The sequence below is a fragment of the Mercenaria mercenaria genome, chromosome 7 (genome assembly GCF_021730395.1).
Source record: "Mercenaria mercenaria strain notata chromosome 7, MADL_Memer_1, whole genome shotgun sequence".
Taxonomy (NCBI): Eukaryota; Metazoa; Mollusca; class Bivalvia; order Venerida; family Veneridae; genus Mercenaria; species Mercenaria mercenaria.
Window position 1 is genome coordinate 4,866,478 of NC_069367.1, and position 16,669 is coordinate 4,883,146.

The 16,669-nt window shown below is 33.5% G+C and overlaps 1 protein-coding gene across 6 annotated transcripts in view; it reads left to right on the plus strand.

The window, feature by feature from the left end:
- The window catches only part of LOC123555097 (monocarboxylate transporter 9-like), a 33,934-nt gene extending 23,549 nt beyond the window's left edge, over window positions 1-10,385 (plus strand). For 2 of the 6 annotated variants that reach the window (XM_053547411.1, XM_053547410.1), the window contains 5 exons: window positions 4,762-4,905; window positions 6,015-6,869; window positions 7,500-7,670; window positions 8,443-8,568; window positions 9,772-10,385. In XM_053547411.1, coding sequence (XP_053403386.1) covers window positions 4,762-4,905; window positions 6,015-6,869; window positions 7,500-7,670; window positions 8,443-8,568; window positions 9,772-9,953 — 1,478 coding nt within the window. In that variant the 3' untranslated portion in view covers window positions 9,954-10,385. Of the gene's footprint in view, window positions 1-4,761; window positions 4,906-6,014; window positions 6,870-7,078; window positions 7,200-7,499; window positions 7,671-8,442; window positions 8,701-9,771 lie in introns of those variants that run through there. The other 4 variants (XR_008371579.1, XR_008371581.1, XR_008371580.1 and 1 more) reach the window with 4 other exon arrangements.
- The last annotated feature ends 6,284 nt before the right edge of the window (window positions 10,386-16,669 follow it).

The following is a 16,669-nucleotide window of genomic DNA, read 5'->3' on the forward strand; positions in this document are numbered from 1 at the left end:
AGTAGTGCTTAATCAATAACCATCCACTTAGCATGTTGTCTCTTTAGGGCAACCATGATGAAAAAATCACAGAGATAAACAATGTCTTCCTGCAAATCTACAGTGAAAAGAACTGACTAAACCAATTGTGTCAGTCGTGATGGTAAAGTCAAAAAAATCTAAGTTTGCGTAAGTTGATTTATATTTAAAAATTGCTGATTTTAGATAAAATCATAAGAAGTTGCTTCGGTAGAATGCAGTTTGAAACAAAAGCGAATTAATTCCGCTAAATAAAATATTAAACGATAGTAATTGACGATATCAACTTTTACTTATTTTGGCTTCGTTGGACTTGATTATCTTACTAAGGAAAAACTCATTAATGATTGTTCAAAAAACGCTCTAAATTATTTCTTAATGAAATGGATAGACTCATTTTTTTATACACCTCGCATTTTCTAGATTTCTTCGAGGGAGTGTATATTCTGGCGCTTGACAAACTGTTGTTGCCAAAAATCGTTTACCCTATTCTTTATTGTAATGATGTTAGGTTTGTGATAATTCGAATTGTATTTTATTTTGAAATAACTGTTGCTCTTGACAGCTGGTCCTTACTGCAATATATGACAGATTAATCATTATTACTTTAAAGAAAGAAACTTAAGTAACAAGAAGCTCCGTATGAGGAATGTACAAATGTTAATATAAATATTCGCACGGACACGCGTTTTAAAAGTAATTTTTGGTATATTGCAATCTTTTCAAATCATTATAGAAATCAACAAACTAAATCATTCTTCTCAAAGATATACAAAACTAGCGAATAGTTAAAAATAGAATGCATCACTGCACGTGTTTTGTGTACGTTGTCGATGGTAAAATTAGATATTTAATACGACAGGTCGCACGTGCTTGTGGAATGGAAAATTACCGGCATGACGTTTTGATATCTTTACGATTCGCGGGTAAATTCCAGTCAATCCAGGTAGCGACTGAACCATCTCAAAGTTTGTTGAGGTTTTGGAGTTTGTAATTTCTGAATTTTGGTAAAGTAAGGACGTAAAAAACCACTCGCCCGATCGGTCGAGTATACAGCGAGGTCCACTCGTCTACTCAGACTTTAACTCGCCAATGCGAGCGGGCGAGTGGAATTTTACACCCTGTCAGTAAAACGTTAAATTGTTACCTTTGAAAAAGAGGCCATTGTCCGTTCTACATTTTTATCCACAGTGGTGACTAAAGGAGTTTACATGCAACACTAAAATATGGAGTCTTAAAGAAAAAATTTGTTTACGTTATTACCTTTCTGTATGTTTTCCGTCACTGGTCCAATATAAAAATTTGGCCTTTCAGTGGAACATTTACATAAACTGATATTTCATTATAAATTAGATCTGGGTCCTAAATATAACTAAAAAATACAGAAATGTTAACAAAATTATTTAGGAAAACGCAATATTTCTATTTCTAAACGGTCAAGATAGTTTTTGTAACTATGAACGTATTTCAACGCAAATATTTCGAGTAGTAGACATCTAACCATTTAATGTTTAAAACATTTTTTTCCTTGTCCTGTCCGTTCAGATTAATGTGACGTGATTGAAAGGGAATATCCTGACGGACTGCGACGTTTAGTTTCTACTTTTATTAATTAAATCCATAAAAATACTTCCGGGAGGTAATATCTATCTAGGTCACATCCACAGAAGTCAAGTTATATTATAATTTTCCGGTCTAACAACAGAAAACATAATATAAGAAGAATACCCATGTGTTAATAAAATATCGAGACGCTCGCACGCACATTTGTTTTTAGAATGCCATTGATTTTTGTGTTTGTTTCTTTCTATTTTCTTATTTATTTATTTATTTATTCATGTTGAGGTGGCCTGACATGAATTCCCCAAGAATTAGCATAATACGATAACAAACACAGTATTTTCAAATATTAACTCGGGCGTTTTAATTTTGAGTTGACCCCTAGTTTGTTGCGCTACGGACGCCGCCATATTGGAAAGTCGACGTAACGTCATATAGCATTACGGCCTATGGGGAAAAAAGAAAAATCCAAGATTATATCTTTAAAATACACTTTATTGAAAAAATGAAAAAAAGGTCTAGAGATATTGATGTATGGTATATAAATATGTTTTTTGGACGATTTTATCGATACTGATAATTCAGAAACGAGGTAAACGTAATAGGTGGAACAGACTTTAGTATTATGTACAATTCTTGATGTATCTAATTATTTAGATCATACCTTTTACCGTACTACAAGATATTTATTTAGTTGTGTTTTAAAGCTTTAACATACACTGGAATAAAGATTGAATATAAAGAAACTTCCAATACATTGGTAAATAAAATTGTGAAAAAAAAACACGGGAAGGGTATTAAATTGACCATCTGTCCTTTTGTAGTACAGATGTATTATCAGAATGCTTTTCATGAAGTTCATCTGGGGTGAAGTAATAGGTCACTAGGTTGTCGCGGGTCTTTAAGGTTAATATATTAAATAAACAATCACGAAACGGTATCAATTTACATTATGATAATTATCAATCAACTTAAATATTAAAGCGATAAGGTAATCACAACACCTGTGAACGTATCATGGTTGGTATGATTAAGTCAATGCTATGTAATTGGTATCAAATAAAATTTCAACAAAATATACATTTGTCTTACGTAACCAATATGCAAACTTCAAACAATACTTTTTGTAATACCGAAAGTGCATCTAGTGATTAGCAATAAAAGCATTTCTCTTGTTTTGTTTGTTTAAATTGGGATTAGATATCAGTTGATCTTAGCGTTGAATACGCGTATTAGTTTTGCGAAGGTCGTTGCTTTTTTAATCCTTAAAGTTTTTATTCAAATAACATTATTAACATTATTATCAATTCAATTCGATTCAAATTTTAAATTAAACAGCCTGAGAGATAAAATACCATAAAACATTATATATAACTTATACAGTTAAAATATATGTATACAATAATCAATACATTTAAATGCTTTGATTAAAATTTTATAAAAATCTTAGTTTAGATATGCTAAAGATTTTGTCAAGAATATTTTGTAATTTATGACATAGAAAACTGAAATGATCTTAACGCCTGGGATGAACTATTAAAGTCAAACTAATCACTTATTTCCAATGCGGTCCCAATCATTTGAAAATATATATGAACCGCGCCATGAGAAAACCAACATAGTGGCTTTGTAACCAGCATGGATCCAGACCAGCCTGCGCATCCGCGCAGTCTGGTCAGGATCCATACTCTTCACTAACGGTTTCTCTAATTGCAGTAGGCTATAAAAGTGAATAGCATGGATCCTGACCAGACTGCGCGGATGCGCAGGCTGGCCTTGATACATGCTGGTCGCAAAGCCACTGTGTTGGTTTTCTCACGGCACGGCTCATATTATGTTATGATGACAAGAGATAGAACCAATACAAAATTACCTATTGAATTCAAAAAGATGGAATTTTTGACTTTGATTATAAGCTGTTTCTTGGAGATCCTGTCATCAATGAAATAGTTTACAATTCATTGTATTATGGTAATTTTACATCATCAATCAATTTTTTATTTACACGTCTTCAAATTGTAGGCTACTTTAAAAATGACAATCCTCTCTGTTACCCGCCTGGTATTACGTAATGACTTGTCATAAAAACGATGCAGTCATAAAACTCAACCTTGGTGGAAATATTTTTAAGCGATTTTTGTTGTCAAATCTGTCAAAGAATGACCCCACCTTCTACCCGTTCGTGAATTAAGTGCTAGACAGCATAAACATTTAGCCGCCTAATACTATCGATCATTCTCGAAGCAGTCATAAATGTTTCTACCCAATCAGACTTCTTTCTTATTTTAGATTTTAAAAGAGTTGACGTGTTATAATATTCGCCAATGTCTCTGTGATTAAGTAATTTTCAGATTTTACTCTGGCTTTTTTTGTCATAACATTAGCTCAAAATAACATATAGCTTTCCGTATCAGCCTGGACGTTGCACGTTCACCGCCTTACTATGTTTTTATATTGCAGAGCCGTTGTTTGCCTTAATTGAAGCTTTCAGTGCACCGTAACGGACTATCTTTGTTTTTATATTGCTAGCCCTGTATTTGCCGTCATCACCTTAACCGCCAGTCTTTGTTCGTATATTGCAATTCATCAAAGCTTGTAATGCACATTTACCGCCAGTCTTTGTTCTCACGTGGCAGGACCTGTTGTTGCCTTCATCAAAGCTTGCTTTGCACCTTTACCGCCAATCTTTGTTCACAAATTGCAGTTCATCAAAGCTTGTAGTACATCTTTACCGCCAATCTTTGTTCATAATTATATTGAAGTTCATCAAAGCTCGCAGTGCTACTTTACCGCCAGTCTTTGTTCTCAAATTGCTGTTCATCAAAGCTTGTAGTACATCTTTACCTCCAATCTTTGTTCATATATTGAAGTTCATCAAATCTCGCAGTGCTACTTTACCGCCAGTCTTTGTTCTCAAATTGCAGTTCATCAAAGCTTGTAGTATATCTTTACCGCCAATCTTTGTTCATATATTGAAGTTAATCAAATCTCGCAGTGCTACTTTACCGCCAGTCTTTGTTGTCATATTGCAGTTAATCAAAGCTTTTAGTGTACATTTACCGCCATTTTTTTGTTCATATATTGCAGTTCATCAAAATTGCAGTGCACATTAACCGACTATCTTTTTCAAATATTGAAGTTAATATGGAACCTTAACCGCCTATCTTTATCTATATTTTGCAGGGCCTGTGTTTGCCTTTATCGTAAACAAAGTTGGATACAGAAAAGCCTCGCTAATCGGTACACTTGTAGGAACGGCGGGATTAATCAGCAGCAGTTATGCCACAGAAGTGTATCATTTATATTTAAGTTATGGAGCACTACAAGGTATCATAAGTTTCAGTGTATTATAATTCAAATGTACTCCGGCACAATTGGGTGAATTTTTCAACATGATCATTTCCACTGGATTTAGAATAAAATGTTGATATCACACCGAAAAATGACAAAGTGAGTGAAAATAGGCGTCCTTACAATTGATTATGTAATACTATTGAAACCCGTTTGTATCAAGTTCAGGCCCCAAAACACGTGCACATAATAATAAATAACTTTCCTTTATAAAATATACTCGCTTTTATTTACATTTCAGTATAGTAGAACCGGAAACGTCAGTATTTTTCCATACTAGTGTTGACGTCTAAATTTCATATCGGGTGCGTGACATGATTTTAATGTACGTCGCGGATTCATTTATTCATGTACGCCATAAGTGTCTATATTATTCAGACTGTTAAAAAGATCCGTAACATTTATATAATATTAATATGTGTAGATACGTACATAAAGAAAGATTATTAGCTGTACATGGAGAAATGTGCTCCTAAAGTCGCGAAATGCTTCCGCTGCATAACTCACGCATATCTCTTGATACAAAGCGAATAACCTATGATAATTGTCTAATATAAAACGTTTGATAGTCCAAATAAAAGATAAGATATAGCAATTTGATGCTTAATTTCTACGCTGTAGAGACTACGTTTTGTATACCTGTACATGTCCCTCTCTTTGATTCGGTGTGGGTCTAACCTTTTGATTGGAGTGGAGTATTCTTAATGCGAGGAAGCCATCCAGCTGGCTTGCGGATGATTGGTGTTTCTTCCCTTTCTAGGTGCATGCCCATGCATGACACTATAATCATAGAGAATAGAGAGGCACATGGGGTCTTCCTCCAATATCTACAGCAGGAAAGAGACACGACCTGACCAGAGTTGTGTCAGCGTGACTGTAAACCCAGCAAAAAAAAAATAATGTATTGCGTATGGTTTGCATTTTTATTTTAAAGAAATTTCTATTTTTCAGTTCTACATAAGTATGTGATTCGACATTCGGAGAATGCAGTTTGAAGACAATTAAAGCGAATTAACCTTCTCTGCTAGAATAAAATATTAACTACAAATTGTGCACTGTATTTCAACTTTTTAATGTATTTTCAGGCTTCGGTTTTGGCTTGGTGTATCTATCTGGAACAGTTGCCATAAGTCGCTATTTTCTCAACAAACGGGCTCTAGCAATTGGTATTTCTTATTGCGGAAGTGGTATAGGACTATTTGTTATACCACCTCTCGTCAGGTTACTTTTTGAGGCATATTCTTGGAGAGGAAGTTTGTTTATTCTGGCGGGCATGATGCTAAACTGCTGTGTGTGTTCCGTTTTATACAGACCTTTACATCCCGCTAATGTTACTTTTAATGAGGAAGATGATGTTAAGGTTTGTGATAAATCTGCGGCAATTGATAATTGTGTCACCTCTGGAAATGAACATGTTGCTCTTGAACAGGCTAGTCCTTTACTCAATAATGATAACAGATTAATCACTGATAAGCCTGTTAAAGAAGGGAAACTTGTAAGCCCATCAACACCACGAAGCTTCGCCGAAATGAGAAAAGAACAGCTACAGTCTTTAAATGAAATCAATGATTATGCGTCGCAACGGAGCCTTACCAAAGCTGTGTTAAGCCAAAGTATTTTTGGTAGCAATGCATCTTTTCAATACATTATTGAAAAACACAACAAAACTAAAAAATCACTTCTAAGTCTCCAAAAGCCAAATACAAAAGCTGCTGAGATAGTCATAAATATACAAGGCAATCATTTCAAGTGTTCACTAATAGAAAGTTTGTTTCCAAAAGAATTAGTGACCAATATAAATTTCATAATAATGATGATAGCAACGTTCTTGGTGGGTGTCCCGTCCTTTGTTCCATTTAGTATGTTACCAGATTATGCCCTTACGACTGATTCCTCACCATCACAAGCCGCATGGCTACTGTCTGCAATTGGAATTGGAGGTAAACTTAACAATTTATTAATCATTATTAATGAAATGAGACTTAATGATCTAGTTATTTATAGAGTTTTTTATTTTATTTTATTTTATTCTCCTTTTTTTTGGATATCCAAACGATAAAAATTGTTTATGCTTGTGTTTGTCAAAATATGTGTCACTTAATGTCATAAATATTAAATGAAATATGCAAACCTTAGCGTTTCATTTCAGCTTTGACAATATCTTTGTGCGGAAGAGCTTCACTTAGAGTCAATTTCTCCGTTAGAAAACTCACTCGTTGGCTTTCGGTATTTCTGACAGTATGTCTACAATCCTCCATGATCAGATTTATGTAATTTGAAGAAAAAAGTCTTTATTTTAAGGACAAGTTTTATAAATGTATAGTGACCTTTATTCTTATTTTGTGTATGATAAGATATTTCGAATTCTTGCCTTGAGTTGCTCTGTACCCAGATTTGATCTGGTATTTCAGGCCATTTCGCATGATAGAGTAAATTCACTGTTTTTTTTTTTTTTTGTTTTGTTTTTTTATAGAGATCGTATACCGTCATTATTTTGTTTGGTTACCTTTTGTACATTGAAAACGTTTCTAACAGATTTGCCTGTTGAGTATTATTTTTGAATAATTTAGGTACGATTGGTCGTATGGGTGCTGGAATACTATCTGATATGCCATGTGTCCACCGCCTTACCTTGAACAGTGTCTGCTTTCTTACAGTCGGGGCAGTTACAGTAGTTGTAGCTATTTTACCAACGTATGAAGTGCTTCTTAGTTCCTCGGTGATTTTTGGACTGTTCTATGGTAAGACTTGTACGCAGATTTTCCAAAATATTCAAGATAACGGTCTTCACTTAAATAGAAGTCTATATTCTATTTGACTTGCTTTCAAATGTGCATACTCAATTTTTGGCCATTTTGCAAATTTTAAAGCCTTAGGTCAATTTGATTACGAAGACATTTAATTTTATGTTAAAAACAGATAATTGTGCTGGCCAAAAGAAACTACCCATAATTGAATAGTTAGAAAACGCTACTTTCATTATTACACAATGACATGAAATTATGAAGTCAGTCTCTTAAAGGGAGATAATAAAAAATAGTGAATGATATAGTACATATGTTCTTTTTATTTTATTAATCATATAGTCAAACCTGAGACAAATATATGAGAAAACAGTTATCAAGCATTGTATTTAACAAGAAAATGATATATGTTATGTTCATAACAAATAATGTTGAAGCCCCATTTTAATCAAAGGCATTATAATAGCCCTTTAATCATCCTAATGGTAGTGGACCCGTTATAAAATTTGAGACTCTCCGTTCTTTTACGCAAGATGCGATTATGGTATTCTCAGGTTATGACCATTAATCTTCTATTTTGACCAAAGGATGCGAAATCGCTTACAGGGAATATCTAATTCCCCGGTATCACTACCGGTCCGTTACCTTGTGACAATTTGTATAAAAGATTGTCAAAAGTTTTAAGAAATGTTGGGTTTTTGCAGGCTGTCTTTAGAAAGTGTGGCTTTTCTCATTAGACCCTTATCTTTTTCCCTTTTTATATTTTAAGGTGCTATTTACGTCGTACAACCCGTAGTTCTGTTAGAGTACATTGGTGAACAATATGTTAGTGAGTTTATGGGAGTGCTTATGAGTGTTTATGGAGTATCTAGTTTAATTGGAAGTCCTCTTGCAGGTACGTCATTCACGTGGCTAGCGTAAGTTTATGGAGTATCTTATTTGACGGGAAGTCTTTTTGCGGGTTCGTTATTTACATGGCTAATGTATGTTTATGAAGTATCTAATTTGATGGAAAGTCCCCTTGCAGGTATGTGAAGCATATGGTTGGCTAATGTCGACCTGTTTAGCCGAGGAGGTATAGCATAATACTGTGCATCTAAGAGAAGTTAATTCTATCCCTTGACAAGAGTTTGTTCTCCATCCCGATTTGACAGAAGCCAATTTGTATGAAGAAGTTCCTTGTTATTCACCACTTGTTCTTCGTGATCCATCTCTTGTTCTTCATCATCCACCTCTTGTCTTTCGTGTCCACCTCTTGTTCTTCGTTATCCAACGCTTTTACTTCGTTATCCACCCCTTGCTCTTCGTTATCGAACTCTTTTTCTTCGTCATCCATGTCTTGTTTCTCGTCATCCACCTTTTGTTCTTCATTATCCACTTCTTGTTCTTCGTAATCCACCTCTTGTTCTTTGTCATCTACTTCCTATACTACATCGTCCATCAATTGTTCATCGTTATTCATACTTGTTCTTCGTCATCCTTCTCTTTTTCTTAGTAATTCATTTCATCCATTAAATGTTCTATGATTCTTTTGATAAAACTTACAGTTATACTAGCGATGGTACAGCATTTCTTGAAAACTTGTAAGATTAAATAACCGCTCATTTCGAACTTGTTAGAACTTGAAAAGTAACCTTTTAAAGCCTTGCCACCGTATCTGAATGTATTGTTATTTCAAATACAGACAAACCGAAAAACATTTATCGATAACCAATATTTAATACTCAGTATTTACCAGGATTGTATGTTTTAAGAAAGACAATTGTTTATTATTATGTGAATGACCAGTCAGTTTTCGAGTGATCACTTCAGTCACATTTGCCATTCTTACATTGCTTACCTTTTAAAGAAGTGTTAGATTTCCTTTCTGCATAAAAGTAGTCTATTAATTTTGAATTCAATTATTTGATTTCTTTTTGATCATGTGAACATCCTTTAGGGAAGTGTCATTTTGGATTCAACTATAAATTGTATAATTGTCATGTCGATGATTTGCGGCAAATATTATACATTCACATAACTTTTAAATATTTTGAAAGATGTAAGGTTGTTAAAATGCTTACGAAACGCAAATATTTTGACTTTTCTTTCTTTAAAGGTTTGATTTTTGATATCACCGGCAGTTACAGAACTACATTCTTGGTCGCTGGGGTAATGTTCACACTTGGCGGTGTGGTAAACTTTCTCGTATTTTGCACAAAGACCAGTAGAAATAGCAGACTGCAGGCTAGTCAGGAACAGGAGGTTATACAAGAAAATGTTGAATACAATGTATTATAACTATTCCATGTTTATATGACGCCTTATGTACATATTTAATATATTTCTAAAGGAGTAGAGTGGGGCCTTAACAGTATCTTTGGATACTGTATCTTTGTCTTTGGTTCAAAGTATTATACTGAAATAAAAAAAGTAGAAAACTACAGGTCGTCCAACACGACGTTAACGAAACTATTGCAGGCTCTGTTTGACTTAGCCTGTTCGTGGACGGATTGAACAGAACTGAACATTTACACATGTTATAAGTACCCGAATATAACCTAGAGACATCCACAGATGTATTCATACGGCAAAATTAGCTTGTTGAAACGTTTTGTTCATATTAGTGAGCAACGTTCAGGTAACATATACATTGTTAGTGCAATGAGACGTTTCAATTACAAGGCATAGACAATCCAGTTTTACGTATTTTGTCGAATTAAAATTTCAAAATAAGTATAAAGTTAGTGTCTGTTTTCCTCCTTTTTTGACTATTTTTTCATTTTTAGTTGAGAACATAATATTATGAAGATGTCGAGCCAATAAAAATTGAAATTATGTTGACTAGGGGAAGTAACATCAAGTACAATTTTTTTGTAATGCTTGTGAGATTTAATGCCCTGGTTAACAAGATTCTATATGCTACCTTTTTGTGAGTTCTATAGCTACTGCGCATAGTGAATCACATTTTTCCATCTACAAACGTGGCAAACAATAAAATAGTAGTAGTAGTAGTAGTAAGAAAAAACTAATCTACTTACCTGATGCATAGTAAAGAATAGTACTATGTGAAAAGAAACATTCCTTTATCCGAGTCTCTAAAATAAATATGCTCTTCTTCTCCAACATTTAACAATGGCATCTGCGCAGTCTGGCCAGGATCCATTATGTTCGCTAACGGTTTCTCTAATTGAAATAGGCTTTGAAAGCGAACAGCATGGATCTTGACCATACTGCGCGACTGCGCAGGCTGGTCTGGATCCATGCTGGTCGCAAATGCACTATGTTGGTTTTCTCACGGCGAGGCACATTTAACAATGGCATGTGAGAGCATTATTATATCCGACAATAAGAGAAAAGGGTCGTACTTGATATTTTTAGACCGATTTAATAATATTGGTCCTCAGATCAATGTTTACAATGGACTCCTAAATGAAAATCGCACTATTATTGACATTTTAGTGTATAAAATGTTCAACAAGTTAGATTCTAATAAAACTTTTACAAAATTGTAGATTAATCTGTTTGCGATTATATGGCCAAGTAAACTGTGTTTATTTTTTTCTAAAAATTCGCTAGATACCAATTTGAATCCATACAGTTCTGCTTATTTTATGCCTGTTATTTTGAGCTATATTTACAAGAAAACCTATTTATTATCAAGATAATTTAAAGAAAGTAACATTAACTGCTGGCACTTTAAACACGGGACACAATATATTCCAGGAATGATTGAATGCATATAACGTTACTGAGCAGGATTAACAGATTCTTTTTGGTTGAGACAATGAAACTTGCAACATTCCTTACGCCCCCTAATACAGACTTTATCGCAATACTATTATAATAGCAAAATTGAATAAATTTCGATGTTCCCAAAGGACAGATAATATTTTTAACAACACAACACAGTTTTACATTCATCTGATTGCCAAGTGGAACATTAATAGAACGCAGCGATATACCAGTAGTTTGATCAGTTGCTGTTGTACGTGCAAGGACATTTGATTGCCAAATGGAACATAAATAGAGCGCAGCGATATACCAGTAGTTTGATAAATTGCTATTGTACGTGCAAGGACATTTGATTGACTCTAACTCGTACAAACTAGAACTAATTCCGCCAAAGCTGATACAGGCTTAATTCAACATAGAGTAATTATTGGGGAAATGACAACTCTTGATGTCTTTATATACTCTCAAATTTGTTTTACATATACATTCCAAACGAACAAAAACCTGAGGTAAAAATAAACTACATATATTTATGAAAAGATGTGGACTTTTCCTGAAGAGGGCGAACTCCTAGCTAGTAAACAAATTGGTACCGATGCCTGCCTGATTCATGACACTTAAAAGAAGGAAATAGAAAGTAATATTGTTTATTTCTGTAGGTTCTCATAATCCGATATGGCTGACCTATCCTGTAAGAATGACACTATAACTAACAAATGCATTACTTCCCCTTGTTCCTTTTATACAGGTATAATAACACACAGAACAAACTGATATGGATATATGACAGTAACAAAACTATAGGATGAAATATTGTTGTACACTTTGATTTGTCAAGATCATTTGTTTAGCCAGTAAAGCAAAAACAGAACGAGCTTAGAGCGAAAACAAGAGAATACTTTTAAAGGTAACAGTGTATCGGCTTTTCTAAACTGGATAGGAAGCAATTTCCACACTCTGTTAGCACTGTATTCAAAATACCGGTTGTCAAATATCACGGCTCGAAAAGCAATGCCCATATGTCCATAATCTGATAGCGATTTATTCAACATTCTGCTTACAATATATCATAGTGTCTTCTAATCTGAGGATAGTGTTTTCAATAAAATATTTACATTATATTTACACTCTTGAACGAGACTGATTTTTCGGCTGCTGTTATTAAAACGCTTGAAAAATTGTTTCGACAATAGGTAAATAATAAATATTATTTTATAAACAATGAGTTAGATATGACTTCATTAGAGTAAAAGAATATAAAGCCTAATGTCTGGCCAGTTATGTCAAATTTGCATAAAAAGATGCAAACATATTTGGTATAAGAATATAAAAGAATCCTGATGTAACATTGTAAAAGTGTAAAAGAATATAAAGCCTAATGTCTGGCCAGTTGTTTCAAAATTGCATAAAAAGATGCAAACATATTTGGTATAAGAATATAAAAGAATCCTGATGTAACATTGTAAAAGTGTAAAAGAATATAAAGCCTAATGTCTGGCCAGTTATGTCAAATTTGCATAAAAAGATGCAAACATATTTGGTATAAGAATATAAAAGAATCCTGATGTAACATTGTAAAATTATAAAAGAATATAAATCCTAATGTCTGGCCAGTTGTTTCAAACTTGCATAAAAAGATGCAAACATATTTGGTATAAGAATATAAAAGAGTCCTGATGTAACATTGTAAAAGTGTAAAAGAATATAAAGCCTAATGTCTGGCCAGTTATGTCAAAGTTGCATAAAAAGATGCAAACATATTTGTTATAAGAATATAAAAGAATCCTGATGTAACATTTCTATCTAACTTACGAGACATTACTTCTTCAAAACAATCCCTTGTGTTCAGGTGATAATAAATCTATCAAGTAACAGCTACTTTTTGACAGCTATTTTTGATTCATCATGTGAGGAAGCCATCCAGCTGGCATACGGAAGGTCGGTGGTTCTACCCAGGTTCCCGCTCTTGATGAAATAATGCACGGAGGGGCACCTGGGGTCTTCCTCCACCATTAAAGTTGGAAAGTCGCCTTATGACCTATCATGTGTCGGTGCGACGTTAAATCCAACAAAAAAAGCTATTTTTGACATTACAATAGATATATGCTGTAACACAGATGAATATCTCCAATCGCACTGTTGATATTACAAAAAAAGGAATTAAATTTAACGCCCAGTGAAAAACTCCCTCGAAACAAACCTGAAAATTGTACATGCTAGTACGTCTGCTTTTATTATAAAATCTTCATCAAAGACATCAAAACATTTTTTTTTTAAGTTTGAGTTATATATTGCAATCTATTTCGATTAATCAATTGAGATTTGTTTCTTAATTTTGCTCATCGTGCATATTTGTTTGCCTCATATACATAACATTTATATAAAGCGACGAAGCATGCGAGATAGGCTGAATCTAGAGAAGTTTCTGATTGATTCTTACCAAAGTAATTTCGTTACATGACCCGCAACAAGACCTTCATGTCTCATATTGACGGAATGGTGATTATATTTGCCCATAATCGATGTTTTCCGAGCCTCCTCGTTAATTTGGGTTGTATTTTGATGTCAATAGATAATGCTTCATTTCATTCCTTTGGAGCGAATATAAAAAGAACAGTATCGGGCATATTACGTACCAGTAAGATGTTGCACCATAATTCTTACTTTTTGGTTTAATCGCGATCTTTTTAAAGATATCCAATGGCCATCTTTCAACAAAATATTTTTTCTTTAGATATTTACTCCAAATGTTCTTAAAATCCTAATAAAATGTATTTAAAATTACTAAATATATAAATTAATATTCCATATAGACCTACATTCATAACTATATATCATGCAATAACAGTTGATTGTTAAAAACAAAAATCAGTTTTTAAGTGGTAGTACACATTTTTACTGTCTTTATCTACACATGCTAACATGAACGATATGGAATAACTAATCGTGTTTTAATATGAAATTTGGATCTAATATACCTTTAAAGGATCATAATGTCTTTGCTTATAACGTGACAACCTTATAATTTGTTATGAACATGAAATATACTGATTTCTTGGTTAATCCTATTCTCGATAATATTTACAAGGTTTGAATATTGGTAAAAATAGTGGAAATATCAGAATGTGTTGTTATGTATGAGTCCCTTTGACAGATATTTGAAACTCCAGCTAACGCTCCTCCCCGCCTTACCCGACATATCAACTCCGAGGATGCTCACTCCGCATTCCGCAAACACATTTTGAATAAGAACACAAAATAAAAGGTTCAGCAATTTTCGTGACAAATAAACTTTGATGGTGCACAAAAAGTACAAGTTTACCAATTTTATGAAAATATCCTTTTGAGGATGCACAAACGGTTCAGGTTTTACGATTTTCGTGAATAGTGAATATTTCATTTACTATATATATTTTGTATGAAAATCTTAATTAGCAAAAAGGTGTACGAAAGACGGTTGTAACGCACTAGGTACACAACTTTTCAAACTTTTATTGTTCTATTTAATCTTTTCTGTTCAACAAAAATGTATGGCTTAGCCTAAAACATGTGCGCTCCCTTGCATATGCTTTCATTATTTCTGTTTCATCTGGATACGGCTTAAACTACATAAATCATAGAATATCATCGTTTAAGAAAGACTGTTCTGCAATTAGATACTGTTAATAATAATGAAACCAAGAGGCAGCTACTATGGTTCTGCTTTAGTGAGGAACATCCTTCAAAAGAGATTTTTAACTCAGTATTAGAGTCACGCCAAGTATTTAATGTATGACAATTTTACAGTTTCGCATTCTTCCATGACAGGCAATTGTAAAAATTCCATTGGGACTTGGCTGCTTTAACACATATCGTTCAGTTTTTTTCTACAGCAAATGAAAAATGCAAGGAGTACATGTTCATATGGTTAGTTAATTTGTCCTTTGTAGCATTTCCTTCTTTATTTAGTTTGTTTTTATCTCTTTGTATATACATTTGACTTTGCCTCTGTGTAGTGTTATGAACATACAGGTACATGTATGTTCATAACACATACACTTCTGTACTTGTTAGTCTGGAGGAAACTGCATTCTTAGGATGTGGCACATTCGTTTGAATATCTGTTCTCATTAATGTTTAAACTGTATTTTGTTTTCTTGCTTTTGAACTGATATTCAAGTTTTCGTCCTTTTGGAATCTACAATCGACGCAAACTGCGTTTCTTTGATGGGGAAAAGTCAAAGGACAACAATGTGTTGTTCTATGGGGGAAATCTACCCTTACATTATATATTTTGTATTATTATACCTCACATAAATATCCAATGCAAATTTCCCATTAGTTTAACTTGAATAATTTATCATATTTCCCAGTAATTCTATATCTCATGCGCAAAATCGTTATTTTCAGTTTCTGCGCATGTGATATGATACATAATTTCATATCACCTGCGCAAAAGCGCTATTTTGTTTTTCTGCGCATGTGATATTATTTTATCATATCTCCCGTTTAGATATTGATACTTTTGCACTGAGTAAAAGACTGAGACGTTAACTTTTCAGAAGATGTGCTTTTATAATTTAGGATTAAATTTCTTTCATTTGTGAACCCGGCCGATTTTTCTTTTAGTTCTATGTGCCAAAAATTTCGAAAACAACTTTTGTCAAATATTAAATCGAAACTATTTCCATGAGATTGGAAATGATCTAACTAAGAAAATAAGTGCTCACACATATATATTTCGTTTAGAATGTTTTTCGTTTTTCGAATGTTACTGCTAGCGATTTCAGCAGTATGTCACAATGTTGAAATAATTATGCGCATAAACATAGGATTCAGCGATATGCAAACGTCTCGACTAAATCTATCAAAAGTGTCTTATTACACAAAGAGTTGCCGTCCGAATGCTAACAAGTAAGCGCTCCTTAATTCAGTCTCCATTATTTGGTAATTCCTTTTTAACGTTAGATAAATCATTTAAATCATTATTATATGTTGATTTTACAATAAATGTTTTGACCTTTAATGTCATTTCGGTATAATAAAATAAATATTGCATTCCTGAGAGGGTGATATGAAAAATGTTCACCCCTCGAAATATGAATATAGACCTCGGCTGGCGCCTCGGTCGATATTCATATATCTCGTGGTGAACATTTTTCATATCACCCTCTCAGGAATGCAATATTTATATACTATAGCAACATACAACTAGAGCGTTTTGAAGCATTTTCCACTGGACAATACGCATGCTATTTGATTCTTTTGTTGTGTTTATCGTCAAACCGGCTCAATTAAGATCA